General features: G+C 46.3%; 1 protein-coding gene across 2 annotated transcripts in view; it reads right to left on the minus strand.

The window, feature by feature from the left end:
- Positions 1 to 19,516, minus strand: part of LOC122563295 (ras association domain-containing protein 8-like) — an 84,931-nt gene that overhangs the window by 13,958 nt on the left and 51,457 nt on the right. For both annotated transcript variants that reach the window (XM_043716998.2, XM_043716997.2), the window contains exon 4: positions 11,133 to 11,259. In XM_043716998.2, coding sequence (XP_043572933.1) covers positions 11,133 to 11,259 — 127 coding nt within the window. The remainder of the gene's footprint in view (positions 1 to 11,132; positions 11,260 to 19,516) is intronic.

Genomic DNA, 19,516 nt, shown 5'->3' on the forward strand with positions numbered 1-19,516 from the left:
TCCTCCTGTTGGGCCTCTACAAAGTACCACACTTGGACCAATCCATGAACCCTTGCTGATTGGATGGGGCTCAGTTCTTGAGCCACTTTAGAATTTCGAAGTTCTATCAGGGCCTATTGTTATCTCAGATTCTCAAATAAAGGTAAAGTTGTCATTGAAATTACCTGGGAGAGGAAGTGAATTTTCAGTCAGCTCCTGAACAGGAACAGGGCGCTTCAGATATTCACTCTGTTAATTTCCTTTACTTCCCAACCATGATACTCCTGCAGAGAAATCTGTGCAGCTTGAGCCATGTCACTGAGTTCTGCTACTTCCACTTATGGACCTGCAATCCCCAACACGACAGACAGACAAACACACACACACACACACACCCCTAAGTCCTACTGGAGACAGACTTTGCAAAAATTCATTAACCAAGCTCAGGCAACTCACTTCCAATTGTAATTCTTTAATTTTTCAGAGATGTGACCATCATCGGTTGAAGCCATGAGAAGGTGCTGAGCTACTACTTGGACCACGACAACCAATTGGGTTTGGACACCCACAGAGGTTGTTGCTACGGCCAATCCTCTACATCAGAGAGATTGAACGCAAACTCGTGGTACAGTTCAAGGAACATCTCTGGTCCATATGCACCAACCAACCCCACCTTCCTGTGGACATCCATTTCAACCCCCCTCCCACTACCCTGAGTACATACCCGTTCTGGGCATCCTCCACCACCTACACAAGGCCACTCACAAACTGGAGGAAGAACACCCCATCTTCTGCCTCGGGAGCCTACAACCACATGGCATGAACATTGAATTCACCAATTTCCATACCTCCCCTGCTTGCTACGGAGGTGCTTCCTTCATCCAAAATGATTGATTATTTTAGTTTCCCAAAGGGACAGTCTGTTTGCTGGCTGAATGCGTTATTCAGCATAAACTTATAAACTGGCTCCTGTCTCAGACTTTGCCAGATGAAAGTTTAGCAGGATAACCCTAACTTCTTGTTGTTTTGATTTGGCTCTTAACCACCGGTGCAGACAACATTAGGTTAGACAGCAAGTTCTACAAACTACAGACAGAAAATGAAGATAAAAATACAACACAGTTTACCACCGAATTCCTCTAAGAAGATGGCATAGTACTTGTGGCTGGGGCAGAATATCGGCTACGAAGAAGCATGGGTTGTCTTTCCTATGCATAGGATGTCACATGTCTGCCCTCGTCAGAGTAAACAACACCTCACTGATAGTGGTTAGCAAACTCTGTGAGCTTGGATCTGTGATGACAGACAATCTGTCTTTAAGTGCAGCACTGATAGATGTCTGGGGAAAACAGCTACCACCTTTTGCTGAGTGATGAACTGTGCCTGGAATAACATCCAGGCTGACTGTTAGGACCAGGACAACTGTGCTTCAAGTAGTTTGATGTATGACGGTGAAACATCGGTGACCCACAGCTATTGAGAAAGGAGCCTCAGCAAACCCTGTCTCCACTGTCTGTGCTTCATTCTCTGCACCTTATTAAAGGACAGCATTGCAAATATGGCAATGTCTCTCACAGATAAAACTACCACATACATGGCCGTTCATCAGACAGTGGTCAAGTGTCAGTAACTGGGGTGGGGGTGGGTATAATTTTAAAGTGAAAGGCAGGAGAGTTAGAGGGAATTTAAGGAAAGACCTTTTCACCCAGAGGTTGGTGGGGGTTCTAGAATGCACTGCTTGAGAGGATAGTTGAGATGGGAAACATCAAAACTTTTTTAAAAAAAGTATTTGGATGAGAGCTTAAGTGTTGTAACATTGAAGGCTTTGGGCCTAGTATGGAAAAGTGGGACTAGTATAGGTAGTAGTATCTTTTTTGGGGTACAGATTGGATTGGTCAAAAGACCTCTCCTGTACTATATGATTCTCGGGGCATTTCTGCAGGACGGAAGACAGATACATTCCCAAGGATATTCTGTAGGAAGTAAGGAAGTAGCTGGAGCCAGAAGTTCAGTGGGATACCCAAAGCTCCACTTGACAGTGTGACATGAATACACAAACATTGAACCTGGAAGAACCTAGCCGACTACAGAGTAAAATGGTGAAGTTATGTGGACACCAAGTGAGAGACCATGAGATCACTGGCTACAGCAGCTTGTCAACAGGCACCAGCACTGCCCACAGTGACACTTGATCACCACTAACAGTATATGCAGCAGAACCCACCCCTCATCGATTAGGTTTCTGCACTCGACAGCAAAGCTGCATCATATGAGGTTCCACCAAGTCTGGCAGCTTGACTTGTTGCAGGACCATCACCTAACATTCAAAGAAGGATACCAAACAGTGAGACCACTTTATAAATGTTTACCCAAGTGTAACAAAATTACCTCCACAATCAGAACTCTGGAGTCAACCAAACTCTGTGTTCCCCTGTTAACGAATCCCCAATCTCCACATTTATCTGAATTATCTTCACACTCCCCCCACTCCATGTCCTAAACTCTTGACAGAAATGTTTTTTCAGGCATTGTCAAGATGAAATATTTTCCAGGCATTCTCAGGATGAAAGAGAATGATCTAGAAAGAAACCTTAGGAGAAGATGGAAAACATAAAAGGTAAAAAATTCTGTCAGAACTTCAGGGATAAAAGGGCAATCAATGAAAGCTAAAAAAAAAAATAAAAGATTCAAATAGACTTGAAAGAACATGAGCAGAAGTTATTTAATATTCTGAATGAAAACGTTGTCTGAGAATTCCCGAAGTAGGTTTTGAGCAACGTGCTCTTTCATATAAATGGGCCTGAAGTTGAATTAATTGCTTCAATGTGAAAGAAGATAAAAGTCCTAGACTGCATGAAAGGGCTGAAAATATAACTTTACACTAGTATTGTCTCTTCTTTGCTATGAGACTCTCAGTATGCTTCAGGGGAAAATTCTAGAATTATTAAAGAAGCAATTAAATTCTGCAATGGAGGCAGCTGGGGTGTAGATCATGATGGATTGAAGAATTAAGATGGATCAAATGGCCTTCCTTATCATGTGACCAAGAGCTGAATCTTGCCATATTTTAGCAAAGCGTCATTTTCATTGAGCTTCTTCAAAGCTTTCATTCCAAATTATCTCCAACCCTGAACTCAAACTCACCTCACTGACTACCTACCACACCTCGATCACACTTCCCATCTGATGCTAGCCTGATTCTGCCACTTCCTTGTAGCTGGATGCATTCATCAGCACTGGGATATTCAGATATACTGGCATCACTTGTTTTGGCATTGTCTTTGATCCTCAGCTCTATATCCAGTCAAGCGTTGGCAGTCCAGAGTTGCCCCTCACCACTAATGTAGTGACACAGCATTGACAAAACAACGCTACCTTGTGCTCCCACGAGGAGGTTGAACAGTTCATCCACTTTACTAACACCTTTCACCCCGACCTCAAATTTACCTGGACCGTCTCAGAATCCTCCCTCCCCTTCCTAGACCTCTCCATTTCTATCTCGGGCGACCGACTCAACACGGACGTTCAATATAAACCGACCGACTCCCACAGCTACCTAGATTACACCTCCTCCCACCCTGCCCCTGTAAAAACGCCATCCCATATTCCCAATTCCTTCGCCTCCGCCGCATCTGCTCCCAGGAGAACTAATTCCAATACCGAACAACCCAGATGGCCTCCTTCTTCAAAGACCGCAATTTCCCCTCAGACGTGGTTGACGATCCTCTCCATGATGCTCTTCCTGCTCCTCCGCCCTTGAACCCCGCCCCTTCAATCGCCACCAGGACAGAACCTGACTGGTCCTCACCTAACACCCCACAAACCTCCAGATACATCGTAACATCCTAAGTCATTTCCGCCATCTCCAAACAGACCCCACCACCAAGGATATATTTCCCTCCCCTCCCCTAGCAGTGTTCTGGAAAGACCACTCCCCCCGCAACTCTCTCGTCAGGTCCATACCCCCCCACCAAGCCAACCTCCATTCCTGGCACCTTCCCCTGCAACCGCAAGAAATGCAAAACTTGCGCCCACACCTCCACCCTCACTTCCCTCCAAGGCCCCAAGGGGTCCTTCCACATCCGTCACAAATTCACCTGCACCTCCACACACATCATTTACTGCATCCGCTGCACCCGATGTGGCCTCCTCTACTTTGGGGAGACAGGCCGCCTACTTGCGGAACGTTTCAGAGAGAACATCTCTGGGACACCCGCACCAACCAACCCAACTGCCCTGTGGCTGAACACTTTAACTCCCCCTCCCACAAGGATATGCAGGTCCTTGGCCTCCTCCATCGCCAGACCATGGCAACACGACGCCTGGAGGAAGAGCGACTCATCTTCCGCCTAGGAACCCTCCAACCACAAGGGATGAATGCAGATTTCTCCAGCTTCCTCATTTCCCCTCCCCCCACCTTATCTCAGCCCCAACCCTCGGACTCAGCAATCTTGACCTGCAATCTTCTTCCCGACCTCTCCGCCCCCACCCACTCTCTGGCTTATCACCCTCACCTTAACCTCCTTCCACCTATCGCATTCCCAACGCCCCTCCCCCAAGTCCTTCCTCTCTACCTTTTATCTTAGCCTGCTTGGCACACCCTCCTGCAGAAGGGCTTATGCCTGAAACGTCGATTCTCCTGCTTCTTGGATGCTGCCTGACCTGCTGCGCTTTTCCAGCAACACATTTTTCAGCTCTGATCTCCAGCATCTGCAGACCTCACTTTCTCCTAACACTCCCTTCTATACACGCCTATCACTTTTGAAGCACCAGACCATACATCTGAGATGTCCTTAGCCACATCCTTTCTTATCACCCTCTCTAAGTCATTGCTGTTCCTTCCCTAATGTCCACTGTAGCCCAGCATCTTTTCACTGTTTAGTGTGGGACCATCACATACAGGGGCACCTTCGGTCACCTCAAATACAGTTTTCTTTCCAAATACTGAGTAGAAATCAAACAGATTGCATTAGTCTCTCCGAACAGAAACAAACTCTGGGCATGTCGAGCACCAAGGTGTTTCCAGTCAGTGAGTGATCACTGCCCCCAGCTCTTATCTACTGGAACTAGGTGCCTCTAAGTTCCTGGAGAAAGTGAGGTCTGCAGATGCTGGAGATCAGGGCTGAAAATGTGTTGCTGGAAAAGCGCAGCAGGTCAGGCAGCATCCAAGGAACAGGAGAATCGACGTTTCAGGCATAAGCCCTTCTTCAGGAATTCCTGAAGAAGGCCTTATGCCCGAAACGTCGATTCTCCTGTTCCTTGGATGCTGCCTGACCTGCTGCGCTTTTCCAGCAACACATTTTCGCCTCTAAGTTCCTGTCTGGCTCACAGTGCCTGATGCTGCTGCGCTCCATCTTGCACAACGCGATGTTCCTCCTGCTCAAACTCCTCATCTTCCTCCCTGGAGACTGCTTCCCTTTCCCTCCTATTTCTTCAGCTTCCATCACATCCCGTTCTTTACTGCCCTGTTGTACAGAGACACTATGTCAGCATCATGAGGCACACCCTTTCTGGAGCGAACTTCAAGCAACCAACCCTCCCATCTCCCCACTTCAGATCCATCGACTGATCTACGCTGCTGAACCTTATCTTCAGGAGGCCTATCACCTGCTCCATGATGGCCCTGACTGAAGAATGGACTGCACTGTACATAGGCCCGGCCTCGTTCGGGGGTGGGGGGTGGTTTGTGTACCAGCCGCCAGCCATGGCTGCAGTTGTCTCCCAGTAACCAGCCTAGACCCTCAAATACAGCAGACACATGAGACCTCTGAAAGATACAGGCATCATGGCAGCTCCTGGGGATCACGCATTCACCTCTGTAAAGTTGTTCTGATGATCACTTGCACGTTGATGGAATGCAGCCCTATCCTGTTGATGAACTCTACTCTGTTATGCTGTGACCTTCTCAGCACAGTGTGTATACGGTCTATCACACCCTGCCCCTGGGGGAAGCCAGCTAGAGTGTGGAATCCCACTACTCAGGATGCAGCACTGACCCCGTCACCGGGGATATGTGATGGGATGGTGTGATGTGGCATAAATCGATCACAGTCTCGATGTGTTTGTGGCTGGATGATTTACAGATCCCACACGGATCTCCAGTGGCTCCTTGGAAGGGGTTCATCCCATGAAAGCCACCTAAATGGTCACTGGGATCAGATGGTCACTCGCTCCTCGAGGTCACAAGTCCCAATCCAGCAGTTAGCACAGCGCCGTGACGGTATGCCGGTGAAAACGACGACGGCAGATGCTGGAAACCAGAATCTAGATGAGAATGGTGCTAGAAAAGCACAGCAGTTCAGGCAGCATCCGAGGAGCAGTTTTACTGCTGAACTGCTGTGCTTTTCCAGCACCACTCTAATCTAGACTGTGCCAGTATCCCGGGTTATCCTCAGTCTGCAGAGACACTGTGTCTCATCCATCCAGAGGAAATGGCATCAAGGATGATGGACGCTGAGCCGTTGTTCCTCTCTGCATCTTGGGGGCACTTTAAACTGAGACTTAGAGAGGGACTGGGTGCAACTACTTGCAGGAAAATCACTCCAGAACAGCGAGAAACATTCTGAAGGGTAAGATTGCAGGGCTAACATATTCCTGTGAATGTTAAGGCTGAAACCAACAAGTGCAGGGAATCTGAATGCCAAGGGATGTACAGGATTAGATTATGGAAGAAAAAAGCTTAAGGCAGACACTGAGGGTTCAAAACAGCAGATGCCCTTAAGGAGTATAGAAAATGTGAGGATTGTTTCAACAAAGAAATTTATGGGCAGCATGGTGGCTCAGTGGTTAGCACTGCTGCCTCACAGCGCCAGGGACCTGAGTTCAATTCCAGCCTCAGGTGACTGGCTGTGTGGAGTTTGCATGTGCTTTCTGTGTTTGCATGGATTTCCTCCGGGTGCTCCAGTTTCCTCACACAATCCAAAGATGTGCAGGTTAGGTGGATTAGTCATGCTAAGTTGCCCATAGTGTTCAGGGGTGTGTCAGTTAGGTGCATTAATCAGGGGAAATGTAGAGTGGTAGGGGAATGTGTCTGGGTGGGTTACTCTTCGGAGAGTCGGTGTGGACTTGTTGGGCCAAATGGGGGACTGTGATATACTTGAATGAATTAGTATTGAGAGGGGGAAGATAGGAATGATTTTAGTCACAAAGAGATAGTAGGAGATTATAAATGCTATATGAGCACTGAATCTTTCTCCCAGCTCCACCTCACTCACTAAAAACACCCGGGTATATAGGAGAGTCTTTCATGTTTCCTACAGATCAGGGAGGGAAGGAATCAGTTCCATATCTTGCCCTTTGGAAATGCAGACATTGACTCTGCTCACACTGGCTGTGGTTGCAGCCCATTTTCCATTCACAGGTCACACTCGTAAATGGTCATAAACCCTGACCCGAGTCAGCAAACGCCTACCTTCCATGAAGTAATAATAACAACAAAAATGTCTTTGAAGCAGAAACTACCCTTTTGACAGATTTAACAATCCCAAGTACGTCCTGGCTGGCCTTCCTATGATCAGACATTGTCAACTAGGATGAAGACTATTCAGTCTTCGCCAGCTAACAATCCCACCCCATCTTTCAGTTCTTGGACCATCACCTTGTAGGTTACAAAACCTCATCTGCAAATTCAAGTACTTTTTAAATGCTATGAGAGTTTTTGTATACATCATCCTTTCAGACCATGACATTCAGCTCTTGATCACCCTCCTGTGAACAAATTTTAAAAAGCCATTGATATGAGTTGTAAATAGTTGAGGAGCCAGAATTGATACCTGTGGTACCCCATTAAGTATAATTTGCCAACCTAAAAATGGCACATTTATCTCAACTCTGCTTCCTATTACTTTGTTAATCCCCTCTCCATATTAATATATTACCCCCAACACCATAAACATCTGTTGGGAAACCTTACTTATATTTCTGATTTGGAGATGCCAGTGTTGGACTGGGGTGTACAAAATTAACAATCACACAACAGGTTTATTGGGAAGCACTAGCTTTTGAAGCGCTGCTCCTTCATCATGTGGTTGCAGATTATAAGATCATAAGACACAGAATGCATTGCAAAAGTTTACAGTGTGATGCAACTGAAATTACATATTGAAAAAGATCTGGATTGTTTGTTAAGTCTCTCATCTTTTAGAATGACTATGTTGGTTTCAGATCTTTCATATGTAAATCCCAGAACTTTTTTAAAGTTACATTCGCAAGTCAATTTTAACAACAGGTGCCATGTTGGCCCAGATAATGCATTGAAGGTGTGAGGTGCCCTGTGTGAGGCAGTCAGCGCCCCAATGTTCAGACTGATTCTATTTCTAAAAAAAGGGATTTACAGAATCTCACATGGATTCATGCAGTTTTTGTGCAAAATAATTGTAATTCCGCAAATACAAATTCACCCCACAAACGCATGCGTGCGTGTGCATTGTCTACCCTATACGCTGCAGGCAAGGATGCCCTGAGGCATGTACATTGGCGAGACCGAGCAGAGGCTATGGCAATAGATGAAAGGACACTGCACAACAATCAACAGACAGGAGTATTCTCTCCCAGTCGGAGAACAGTTCAGTGGTCTGGGACATTCGACCTTGGACCTTCAGGCGACCATTCTCCTGGGCGGACTTCAGGACAGGCAACAATGCAAAGTGGCCGAGCAGAGGCTGATAGCCAAGTTCGGTACCCATGGGGCTGGCCTTAACCAGGACCGTGGGTTCATGTCACACTACAGGTGACCCCACTGCACAACACGCACACACAAGTAAGGATGTGGGGTGAGTTTGTACTTGCAGAATTATATTTTATTTTGCTCAAAAACTGCATGGATCCATATAAGATTCTGTAAATCCCTTTTTTAGAAATAGAATCAGTCTGAACATTAGGACACAGACAGCCTCACACAGGGCACCTCACGCCTTCAATGCATTAACTGGGCCAACATGGCACCTATTGTTGAAGTTGACTTGAGAATGTAACTTTAAAAAAGTTCTGGCATTTACATATGAAAGAACTGAAACCAACATAGTCATTCTAAAAGATGACAGACTTTTTTTTCTCCTTTTTTGTGAAAGTCACATCATTTCTGCAGAGATGTATTGCCTTGTATGTCACGTGAATGTATTCATTAGGGATTAAGGGGACACAGTTTAATTTCAGAATATAGCTTAGTTGTTAACCAGTTTTATCAGTTGTTTAAATAATAAGTTATATTTATTATAAACAAATCATTTTTGAGTTTCTTTAATCATTTTGGTGGAGGTCTCTTTTATTCTGGATGGTAGTAATAATGGGAAACAGTTTGACCGTTTGATTGATTGATTTATTGTTGCCACATGTTCCAAGAGACAGTGAAAAGTGTTGTTTTGTGTGTTATACAGGCAGATCATACCATACAAAGTGCGTCAGGGTAACAAAACAGATTGCAAAATACAGTGTTACAGCCACAGAGAAGGTGCAGAAAGAGAGAGATCAGAATAAATATTTGGGAGGTCTGTTCAAAAGTCTGATAACAACGGGGAAGAAGTTGTTCTTGAATCTATTTATACGTATGTACAAACCTATATCTTCTGCTCATCAGAAGAAGGTGGAAGTGAGTATAACCAGGGTGGGAGGGGTCTTTGATTATTTTCTTAGAATCCCTATAGTATGGAAACAGGTCCTTCAGCCCAAAAAGTCCATACCGACCCTCCGAAGAGTATCCTACCCAAACCCATTCCCCTACATTGACCCCAACCAATGCACCCCCGAATATTATGAGCAATTTAGCACGACCAATTCACCTAACCTGCACATCTTAGGACTGTGGGAGGAAACTAGTGCACCCAGAGGAAACCCACACAGACACGGGGAGAAAGGGCAAACTCCACACAGACAGTCACCCGAGGCTGGAATCAAACCTGGTGCTGTGAGGCAGCAGTGAGCCACTGTGCCACCCCAATTATGTTGGTTGTTTTTCCGAGGCAGTGGAAAATGTAGATGGAGTCAGTGGAAAAAGGCTGGTTTGCATGATTCCTGTCTGAAAGCTTTTACAGTCTTGGGCAGAGCAGTTGCAATACCAAGCTGTGATGCGTCCAGATACGATGCTTTCTACGTGCATCTATAAAAGTTGGTAAGAGTCATTGTGGACATGACAAATTTCCTCAACTTCCGGACAAAATAGAGATGTTGTTGTGCTTTCTTGACCATTGTGATCCAGATTGTTGGGGATCATCATTCCCGGGAACTTAACATTTCAATGATAAAATGAAAATATTGACAATAATTTGCCTCATAAAAAAGTGTGGCTTGATAATCAAGGCATTCCTCCTGTCAGAAACATGACAGATTTATCTTGTACCAAGTCCCCAATCCTGGGACATTATGCTCCTCTATCTTCAGTCGGTGCACTAGTGGCTTTTATTTTGGAGCTACAGCAGACTTTGAACTCTCGCTAGAAAAGGTCCCTGCCACTGAACAGTAATTGGGGAAAATGAACCCGCATAAACCAGACATACGCTGCACAATTCACGTTAAAAATAGATAGCAGAACGCCTGCTCAGTAAACAGATGGCCTAGTTAGAATAAAAGTAGGCAGCTTGCAACTCAAAACACGCCAAGTCACTCGCTAATCACAATGCTCCTCACACCCAGCACGGCTGCTTTGTTAAGATTGAGCAAGTGCTCTGTCACACCTTCACGGCAAGATAATGTAACCGTTGCTAAGGCTCCAAAGTTAGTTGCTTTGGTGAATTTAAAAAACTACAGCTTCTTTGTAACTGCTGTGGTTCTTCGCTCCAGTTGAAATTTCAATGTGAAAAATGGTGAAAAAGAGTTTACGCAGAATTTACAACAGGGCTGCAGTTCCCCTTTAACGGGGCTCACTGTTTGCTGGGATATTGCAATTATCTGGAAATGCTGGGGCCCTCCCTAATAGCACTAAAAGTAGGTAGTCCTTCCCTACATCCCAAGCAAGCCTGCAATTCAAGAAGGCAGCTTCCCCAATACCTTCTCCAGGGGCATTTGCAGTAATTACTAGCCCAGAATGCAAAGCCAACATCCTGAAGGTTTTGTTTTGGATCACGGCTTTTGTCTTGCCTACTTATAAGTGTGATTTTTCTGATGGATTACATGGAAAGAGGAGCGTTACCTGTGGAGAGCAGTAACCTGTAGTTACTCACCAATAACCTGAGCAGGTCCCTCCTGGGCTGGGAGAATGCTGACCTTTGTCCCTGTCTGCTGAATGAACTGGAGCAGGTTTACCTGTCGTAGCTCTCTTGTCAAATCTTCCAGCTCACAGCGTTTCCTCTGGATAGGGAAAAGATAAATAGTTTGTTTTACATCTTTTCAAGCGGAAGGACGTGGTTATCCATAGTCCGACATCCAGTAGTGTTCAACTGTTCATGTGCTTGACTGTGTGAGCATGTTTAATATTGATGCTCACTGTATTTGATTGATGAAGCTTGTGTAGAATCAGGGCAAAAGTGAACAAACTCACATAACCAGTCACAGAACTAAGGAGCATTACAATCAGCAGAAACATACTAAGATTTGGAGAGTTAATTTATGAAAACAAATTGTACAAATGTGGGTCATACTCCCTTGAGTTTATCGAGGGTAGGAGGAGAGTAATGATTACGGCATTAGAGTTTTATAAGGATTTGGTGTGGTAGATACGGAGAACCTGCCTCTTCTTGTGGAGGAATCAAGACCAAAAGGATAGAATCTTCAAAGTAAAGCCAATACACTCAGGCGAGAAAACAAAAAGCACTCTTTCACATCAAAGTTCTAGGAATATGGAGTAGCTATGCACACGGGGAACATTAGGAACTTACAAGCTTGAGATATATAGGTTTTTATTTTATTCAGTAAGGGTATTGTGGGATTGGTTGTTAAAAAAAAATGAAGTTGAGACGCAGATTAATTAGGGTCTAATTGAATGGTGGGACATGCTTGAAGGGCTGGATTGTCTTTTCCTGATCCTACGTTACTATCTTCCTTCACTGATTTGACCCAATGCACAGTACTCAATGTTGCCTAGAGACCTGCAATGAAAGTTCATCCTTAGACGTGCATTCCAGGCAGTTGACATAACTAAGATTTGTCAGATTTTTTAAGAATGGCCATCTAAAGGCAATAGGGCTAAAACTATTGGTTTGAAACCAATGACAGAGAATGAATTGGCAACCTGTTTTACACCGCGGCCAAGTTTACATGGAATCATTGAAGACAAGAGGAGGCCATTCAGCCCTTGAGTCTCCTCTGCCATTCAATATGATCATGACTGACTATTGAACTCAGTCCCCATTCCCATTTTCTCCTCATACCTTTTGATTCCGTTAGCCCTAAGAACTAAATCTAACCCTGTCTTAAAAATATCCAATGTTTTGGCCCCAACTGTTTTCTGTGGCAGAGAATCCCACAGGCTCATCACTCTCTGGGCGATGAGGTTTCTCCTCATCTCAGTCCAAAATGGCCAACCCCATACCCTTGGACTGTGACCCCTGGTTCTGGACTCCCTGGTCATTGGGAACATCCTTTCTGTGCTCCCCCCAACAACTCATCTAGAATTTTACAGGTTTCTATGAGATTCTCCCTCATTCTTCTAAACTCCAATGAATGTATTTTCTAAGCAAGCCATAGCAAACAAACTGAATGGCAAAGGCTATCAGGATGGGCAGGAAAGTGGAATTGAGATCGCAGTCAAATCAGCCATGACCATATCAAATGGCAAGGCAGGTCAATGAGGGCAAGTGGCCTACGTTGGCTCTGAAATGTTCATGTGGGTCTTCTTCACTGGCCACTCTAGTGAGTTTACATTGGTGTTTGTCAGTTCACATGGAAGAACCACACAATTGCATCATGTGAGATACAAGTGTCCACTAATGTCAACGTAAAACCAGCTTAGTGCCGAGCTCTGACAATCTCTTTGTACGAAGCAAACACAATGGCTACAGCCCAGAGAGATAACTGGGTGAAACTGATATTTTTGTTGAAGACAGTGACAGGGAATGGCAATTCCCAGGATTTGACCAGACACAAACAAAAAGGGCATTTCTACTGAATCATCACAGAACCTGCCATTGGATTGTTAACCCTGCTTGGATTTACACCTGACAATTCATCACTTGGGCCTTCTAAATATCTCATTCGTTTGAATAGCCATTTATCCTGTCTCTAACATTTTTATAACAAAAAAGAAATGAAGTTTTGTTTTGTAACAGAAAGAAGCACCTGACAGTGTAAAGAAGAAACATTTTTGATTTCTGACAATTTCTGAAAAGTCCTGGTGGGAAGTAATTCTGAGTTACTCACATCCATTTCAACAGTTCATTCCCTCCATATCAAATAACAAGGACTGTGAGGAAGGATTAAAATCAACTTTCTAAGATATCATATTGCTGCTGATGATTGATATAGAAGACCTCTGTCAACTCCCTCGACAAAGTTCAGTCCACAATATTAGCAATTGAATGTTACAGGAAAAATCCCAAATGTTACAGCAGAAATAGGTTTATGTATTGCTAACCCTGTACATTGCAAATTACCTTTTGATAATTTATGAACTTCCTGCTTTAAAACAGACAGCTTAAAACGTTGGGGAGAAAGTATCATAGAGTACAATAGGTGACAGGGGGAGGGGATGAAGGTGATAGGTCAGGGAGGAGAGGGTGGAGTGGATAGGTGGAAAAGGAGATAGGCAGGTAGGACAAGTCCGGACAAGTCATGGGGACAGTGCTGAGCTGGAAGTTTGGAACTAGGGTGAGGTGGGGGAAGGGGAAATGAGGAAACTGTTGAAGTCCACATTGATGCCCTGGGATTGAAGTGTTCTGAGGCGGAAGATGAGGCGTTCTTCCTCCAGGCGTCTGGTGGTGAGGGAGCGGCGGTGAAGGAGGCCCAGGACCTCCATGTCCTCGGCAGAGTGGGAGGGGAGAGTTGAAATGTTGGGCCACGGGGCGGTGTGGTTGATTGGTGTGGGTGTCCCGGAGATGTTCCCTAAAGCGTTCCGCTAGGAGGCGCCCAGTCTCCCCAATGTAGTGGAGACCACATCGGGAGCAACGGATACAATAAATGATATTGGTGGATGTGCAGGTTTATGCGAGGGTTGGTAGGGTGGAAGTTGAGCACCAGGGGTGTTCTGTCCTTGTTACGGTTGGAGGGGTGGGGTCTGAGGGCGGAGGTGCGGGATGTGGCTCAGATGCTTTGGAGGGCATCTTTAACCACGTGGGAAGGGAAATTGCGGTCTCTAAAGAAGGAGGAAAAAACGGAGGGCTTGGAGGCCCTGTTCATGGCGGATGAAGGTGTAGATGGATTGGATATCCATGGTGAAGATGAGGTGTTGGGGGCCGGGGAAACGGAAGTCGTGGAGGAGGTGGAGGGCGTGGGTGGTGTCTCGAACATATGTGGGGAGTTCCTGGACTAGGGGTGATAGGACAGTGTGGAGGTAGGTAGAGATGAGTTATGTGGGGCAGGAGCATGCTGAGACAATGGGTCGGCCAGGGTGGTCAGGCTTGTGGATCTTGGGAAGGAGATAGAACCGGGCAGTGCGGGGTTCCCGGACTATGAGGTTGGAAGCTGTGGATGGGAGAACTGCTGAAGTGATGAGGTTCTGTATGGTCTGGGAGATGATGGTTTGGTGATGGTGGGTGGGGTCATGGTCGAGAGGGCAGTCGGAAGAGGTGTCCTCGAGTTGGCGTTTGGCTTCAGCGGTGTAGAGGTCAGGGTGCCAGACTACCACTGCGCCCCCTTTGTGCGCTGGCTTGATGGTGAGGTCAGGATTGGAGCAGAGGGATTGGAGGGCTGCACGTTGTGAGGGTGAGAGGTTGGAGTGGGGGAGGGGGTAGGCAGGTTGAGGCGGTTAATGTCCCAGCGGCAGTTGGAAATGAAGAGGTCGAGGGCAGGTAATAGGCCAGCGCGGGGTGTCCAGGTGGATGCAGTGTGTTGGAGGTGGGCGAAAGGGTCCTCGGAAGGTGGGCGGGAGTCCTGATTGTGAAAGTAAGCTCAGAGGCGGAGGCCACCCACGCTCTCCACCTCCTCCAAGACTTCCGTTTACCCGGCCCCCAATGCCTCATCTTCACCATGGATATCCAATCCTTCTACACCTCCATCCGCCATGACCAGGGCCTCCAAGCCCTCCGTTTTTTCCTCTCCAGACATCCCCAACAGTACCCTTCCACCGACACCCTCATTCGTTTGGCCAAACTGGTCCTCACCCTTAACAATTTCTCCTTCGAATCCTCCCACTTCCTCCAGACCAAAGGGTTAGCCAGGGGCACATGTATGGGCCCCAGCTATGCCTGTCTCTTTGTTGGCTACGTAGAACAGTCCTTCTTCCGTAATTACACCAGCACCACTCCCCACCTCTTCCTCTGCTACATTGATGACTGCATTGGCGCCACCTCGTGCTCCCGCGAGGAGGTTGAGCAATTCATCAACTTCACCAACACATTCCACCTTGACCTTAAATTTACCTGGACCATCTCTGACACCTCCCTCCCCTTCCTGGACCTCTCCATCTCCATTATTAACAACCGACTTGACACTGACATTTTTTACAAACCCACCGACTCCCACAGCTACCTGGAATACACCTCTTCCCACCCTACCTCTTGAAAAAATGCCATCCCGTATTCCCAATTCCTCCGCCTCCGCCGTATCTGCTCCCAGGAGGACCCGTTCCACCACAGAACACACCAGATGGTCTCCTTCTTTAGAGGCCGGAATTTCCCTTCCCACGTGGTTAAAGATGCCCTCCAACACATCTCGTCCACATCCCGCACCTCCGCCCTCAGACCCCACCCCTCCAACCGTAACAAGGACAGAACACCCCTGGTGCTCACCTTCCACCCTACCAACCTTCGCATAAACCAAATCATCTGCCGACATTTCTGCCACCTCCAGAAAGACCCCCCCACCAGGGATATATTTCCCTCCCCATCCCTTTCCGCCTTCCGCAAAGACTGTTCCCTCTGTGACTACCTGGTCAGGTCCACGGCCTCCTACAACCCACCCTCCCTTCCTGGCACCTTCCCGTGCCACCGCAGGAACTGTAAAATCTGCGCCCACATCTCCTCCCTCACCTCTATCCAAGGCCCTAAAGGAGCCTTCCACATCCATCAAAGTTTTACCTGCACATCCACCAATATCATTTATTGTATCCGTTGCTCCCAATGCGGTCTCCTCTACATTGGGGAGACTGGGCGCCTCCTAGCAGAACGCTTTAGGGAACATCTCCAAGACACCCACACCAATCAACCACACCGCCCCGTGGCCCAACATTTCAACTCCCCCTCCCACTCTGCCGAGGACATAGAGATCTTGGGCCTCCTTCACCGCCGCTTCCTCACCACCAGACGCCTGGAGGAAGAATGCCTCATCTTCTGCCTTGGAACACTTCAACCCTAGGGCATCAATGTGGACTTCAACAGTTTCCTCATTTCCCCTTCCCCACCTCAACCTAGTTCCAAACTTCCAGCTCAGCCCTGTCCCCATGACTTGTCCAGACGTGTCCTACCTGCCTATCTCCTTTTCCACCTATCCACTCCACCCTCTCCTCTCTGATCTATCACCTTCATCCCCTCCCCCACTCACCCATTGTACTCTATGCTATCTTCTCCCCACCCCCACCCTCCTCTAGCTTATCTCTCCACGCTTCAGGCTCTCTGCCTTTATTCCTGATGAAAGGCTTTTGCCCGAAACGTCGATTTCGCTGCTCCTTGGATGCTGCCTGAACTGCTGTGCTCTTCCAGAATCTGGTTTCCAGCATCTGCAGTCATTGTTTTTACCAGCTTAAAACCTTACTTACTGCTGTGTACGTGTGAGAAAGTATTATTTAAAATGAAGAAATATTATGGTGAAGGTGCAAGGTAAATAGTCATAAATTTCAACTCTACATTTTTGAAGTCTGTACACTGTAAGATAAAGATTACGAAGGTGAAGACATTTTGCTTTGAGGACTTACAACCTTCTCCATTGCTTGATTCTGGATGAGGACAAGCCATTGAGGCCACTCACACCAATTCGGAGACCAAATACAGTCATCAACAACCTTATTTGGAATTGGTCTTCTTCACTTTTCTAGTTTTCAAGGACCTGCATGCTACAGACCAGCTCCAACAGAGACAATGATGGGGTCAGCTGTAAGTTAATATACAATGCATTTTGCATTGGTATTGAAATGCTGAGCATAGAGGTCCTAGGCCATTATATGATTTTGACATCATTTAATTTAAGCAATATATCACCAGTCTATGGGTACCCAGACATGGGTACCACAACCTCTGAACTGTGAGATGTGTTAATTTTAGCATTTTTATGATGTGGAGGTGCTGGTGTTGGACTGGGGTGGCCAAAGTTAAAACAACACTGGGTTATAGTCCAACAGATTTATTTGGAAGTACTAGCTTTCGGAGCATTGCTCCTTCATCAGGTAACTAGTGGGGCAGGACCATAAGACACAGAATTTATAGCAAACGTTCAGAGTGTCGTGCAACTGATGCGATATATTGAACAAACCTAGACAGCAGTCTAACTCCCCACAGGAGCACTAACCTTGTGTTGGAAAATTTGACCAATAATGTTGCAAAGAATAATGGTAATTCTTAGAATTCAGAATGTTTCAAAAACAGAAAAACACAGACAAAAAAAAAAAGGATGAAAAGGAGTTAAAAAACTCAAAAGTAAACAAGGCAGGAATATAAAAATTATTTGTGAAGTCTTGAAATACTATAATAAAAGGAGGAGGGTAGCTAAAGTAAAGATTGATCCCTTCGAAACAGAGACATGATGAATTTGCATGGGTACTGAAATCACAGAGATGTTGAACAGATATTTTGTTTCCATCTGCACAACAGCAGAAACAAATTACATAATGGAAGGCAAGGACAACTGAAGGCCTCAGAATAGTGAGATACTTCAGGGGATTCATATCAGTAGAGGAAAGGTATTGAAGAAATCTAAGGAACTAAAAACCAAAACAAAGTCCCACAACTTGAGAGCCTACATCCTAGGGTTCTAAAAGCTGCAGACATTGTAGGTGGAACTGGTCGTGACTTTTACAAAATTCCCTAAATTCTAGAATGGTCCCAGAAGGTTAGAAATGAGCTAATGTAACATCAGAATTCAAGAAAGGAGAGAACAAGAAATAGGTGCTACAAGTTGTTTATCCTGACACTAAACTAACAGGGAAGTACTTGAATCTATTCTTGACGGAATTTCAACATTGCGCTTGGAAATTCATAGTGTAATCAGAGTTGGACAGTATTACAAAAGAGAAATTTGATGGAAACATGAGCAGGAAGGAGGACACAAAAAAACTGCAAATAGATGTGGATGGGCCTCTTAAGTAGTACCAAAATGCCAGATGGATTATAATGTGGGGAAACATAAGGTTACTCTCCGTGCTGTGAAAAGACATGGAACTTTTACAATATTGATGCTGTGAGCATTTGTGTGCACTCATCTAAGGAACACAGGAAGTTGGCATGCAAGCAAGTACATCAGGCAATTAGGAAGTCAAATCACATGCTGCTCTTTCTTACAAAGGGATTGGAGTACAAGGAAGCCTTGCTACAATTGTGCAGGAGAATCATAAGCCCATCATCAGGAATGTTGGGGGGCAGGGAAGCAGGCTGAGAGATAAATAGGTTGGGCTGGGGTTGGGGGAAGGTAGCTGGGAAGGTGATAGGTAGATGGAGGTGGGGGGGAGTGATAGTGATAAGTTAGAGGGGAGGGTGGAGCAGATAGGTGGGAAGAAAGATGGACAGGTAGCTCAGTTCAAGAAGGTGGTGTTGAGTTGGAGGGTTGCATCTGGGGTGAGATGGGAGGACGGGAGATGAGGAAAATGGTGAAGTTGACATTGATACCATGTGGCTGAAGGGTCCCAAGACAGAAGATGAGGAGTTCTTCCTCCAGGTGTCGGGTGCCTTGGATTTGGTAAGGAGGAGGTGCAGCACTTGCATATCCTTGGCAGAGTGAGAGGGGAAGTTGAAGTGGTCAGCCACTGGACAGTGGGGTTATTTGGTGCATGTGTTCCAGAGATGTCCCCTGAAACATTCCATGAGTTGGTGTCCTGTCTCCTCAATGTAAAGGAGAACACATTGAGAGCAACTGACACAGTAGATGAGGAATTTAGATGTGCTGGAAAATCTCTGCCATATGTGGAAGGATCCCTTGGGACTTGGATGGAGGTGAGGGGGAGATGTGAGGGGGAGGTGTAGGCACAGGTTTTACACCTCTTGCGGCAGCATGGTAGGTGCTGGAAGTGGAAGGTGGGTTGGTGGGGGCCGTGGACCTAACGAGGGAGTCACGGAGGGAACGGACTGTGCGGAACACAGATAGGGGTGGGGAGGGAACTACATCTCTGGTAGTGGGGTCTGATTGTAGATGGCGGACATGACAGAAGATAATGCACCGTATCTAAAGATTCGTGAGATGAAAGATGAGGACCAGGGCGGGGTGGGGGGATTGTGGTGTGGGGTTTGGTGGTGGAGTGTCCTATCCTTGTTGCTGTTGGAGGGGTGGGCTTCAAGGGCAGAGGTGCGGGGTGGAGGAGATGCGCTGGGAG

This window comes from Chiloscyllium plagiosum, unplaced genomic scaffold, assembly GCF_037043375.1.
Source record: "Chiloscyllium plagiosum isolate Xiang-an unplaced genomic scaffold, Cpla_swu_hap1 HiC_scaffold_26, whole genome shotgun sequence".
NCBI classification, from domain to species: Eukaryota; Metazoa; Chordata; class Chondrichthyes; order Orectolobiformes; family Hemiscylliidae; genus Chiloscyllium; species Chiloscyllium plagiosum.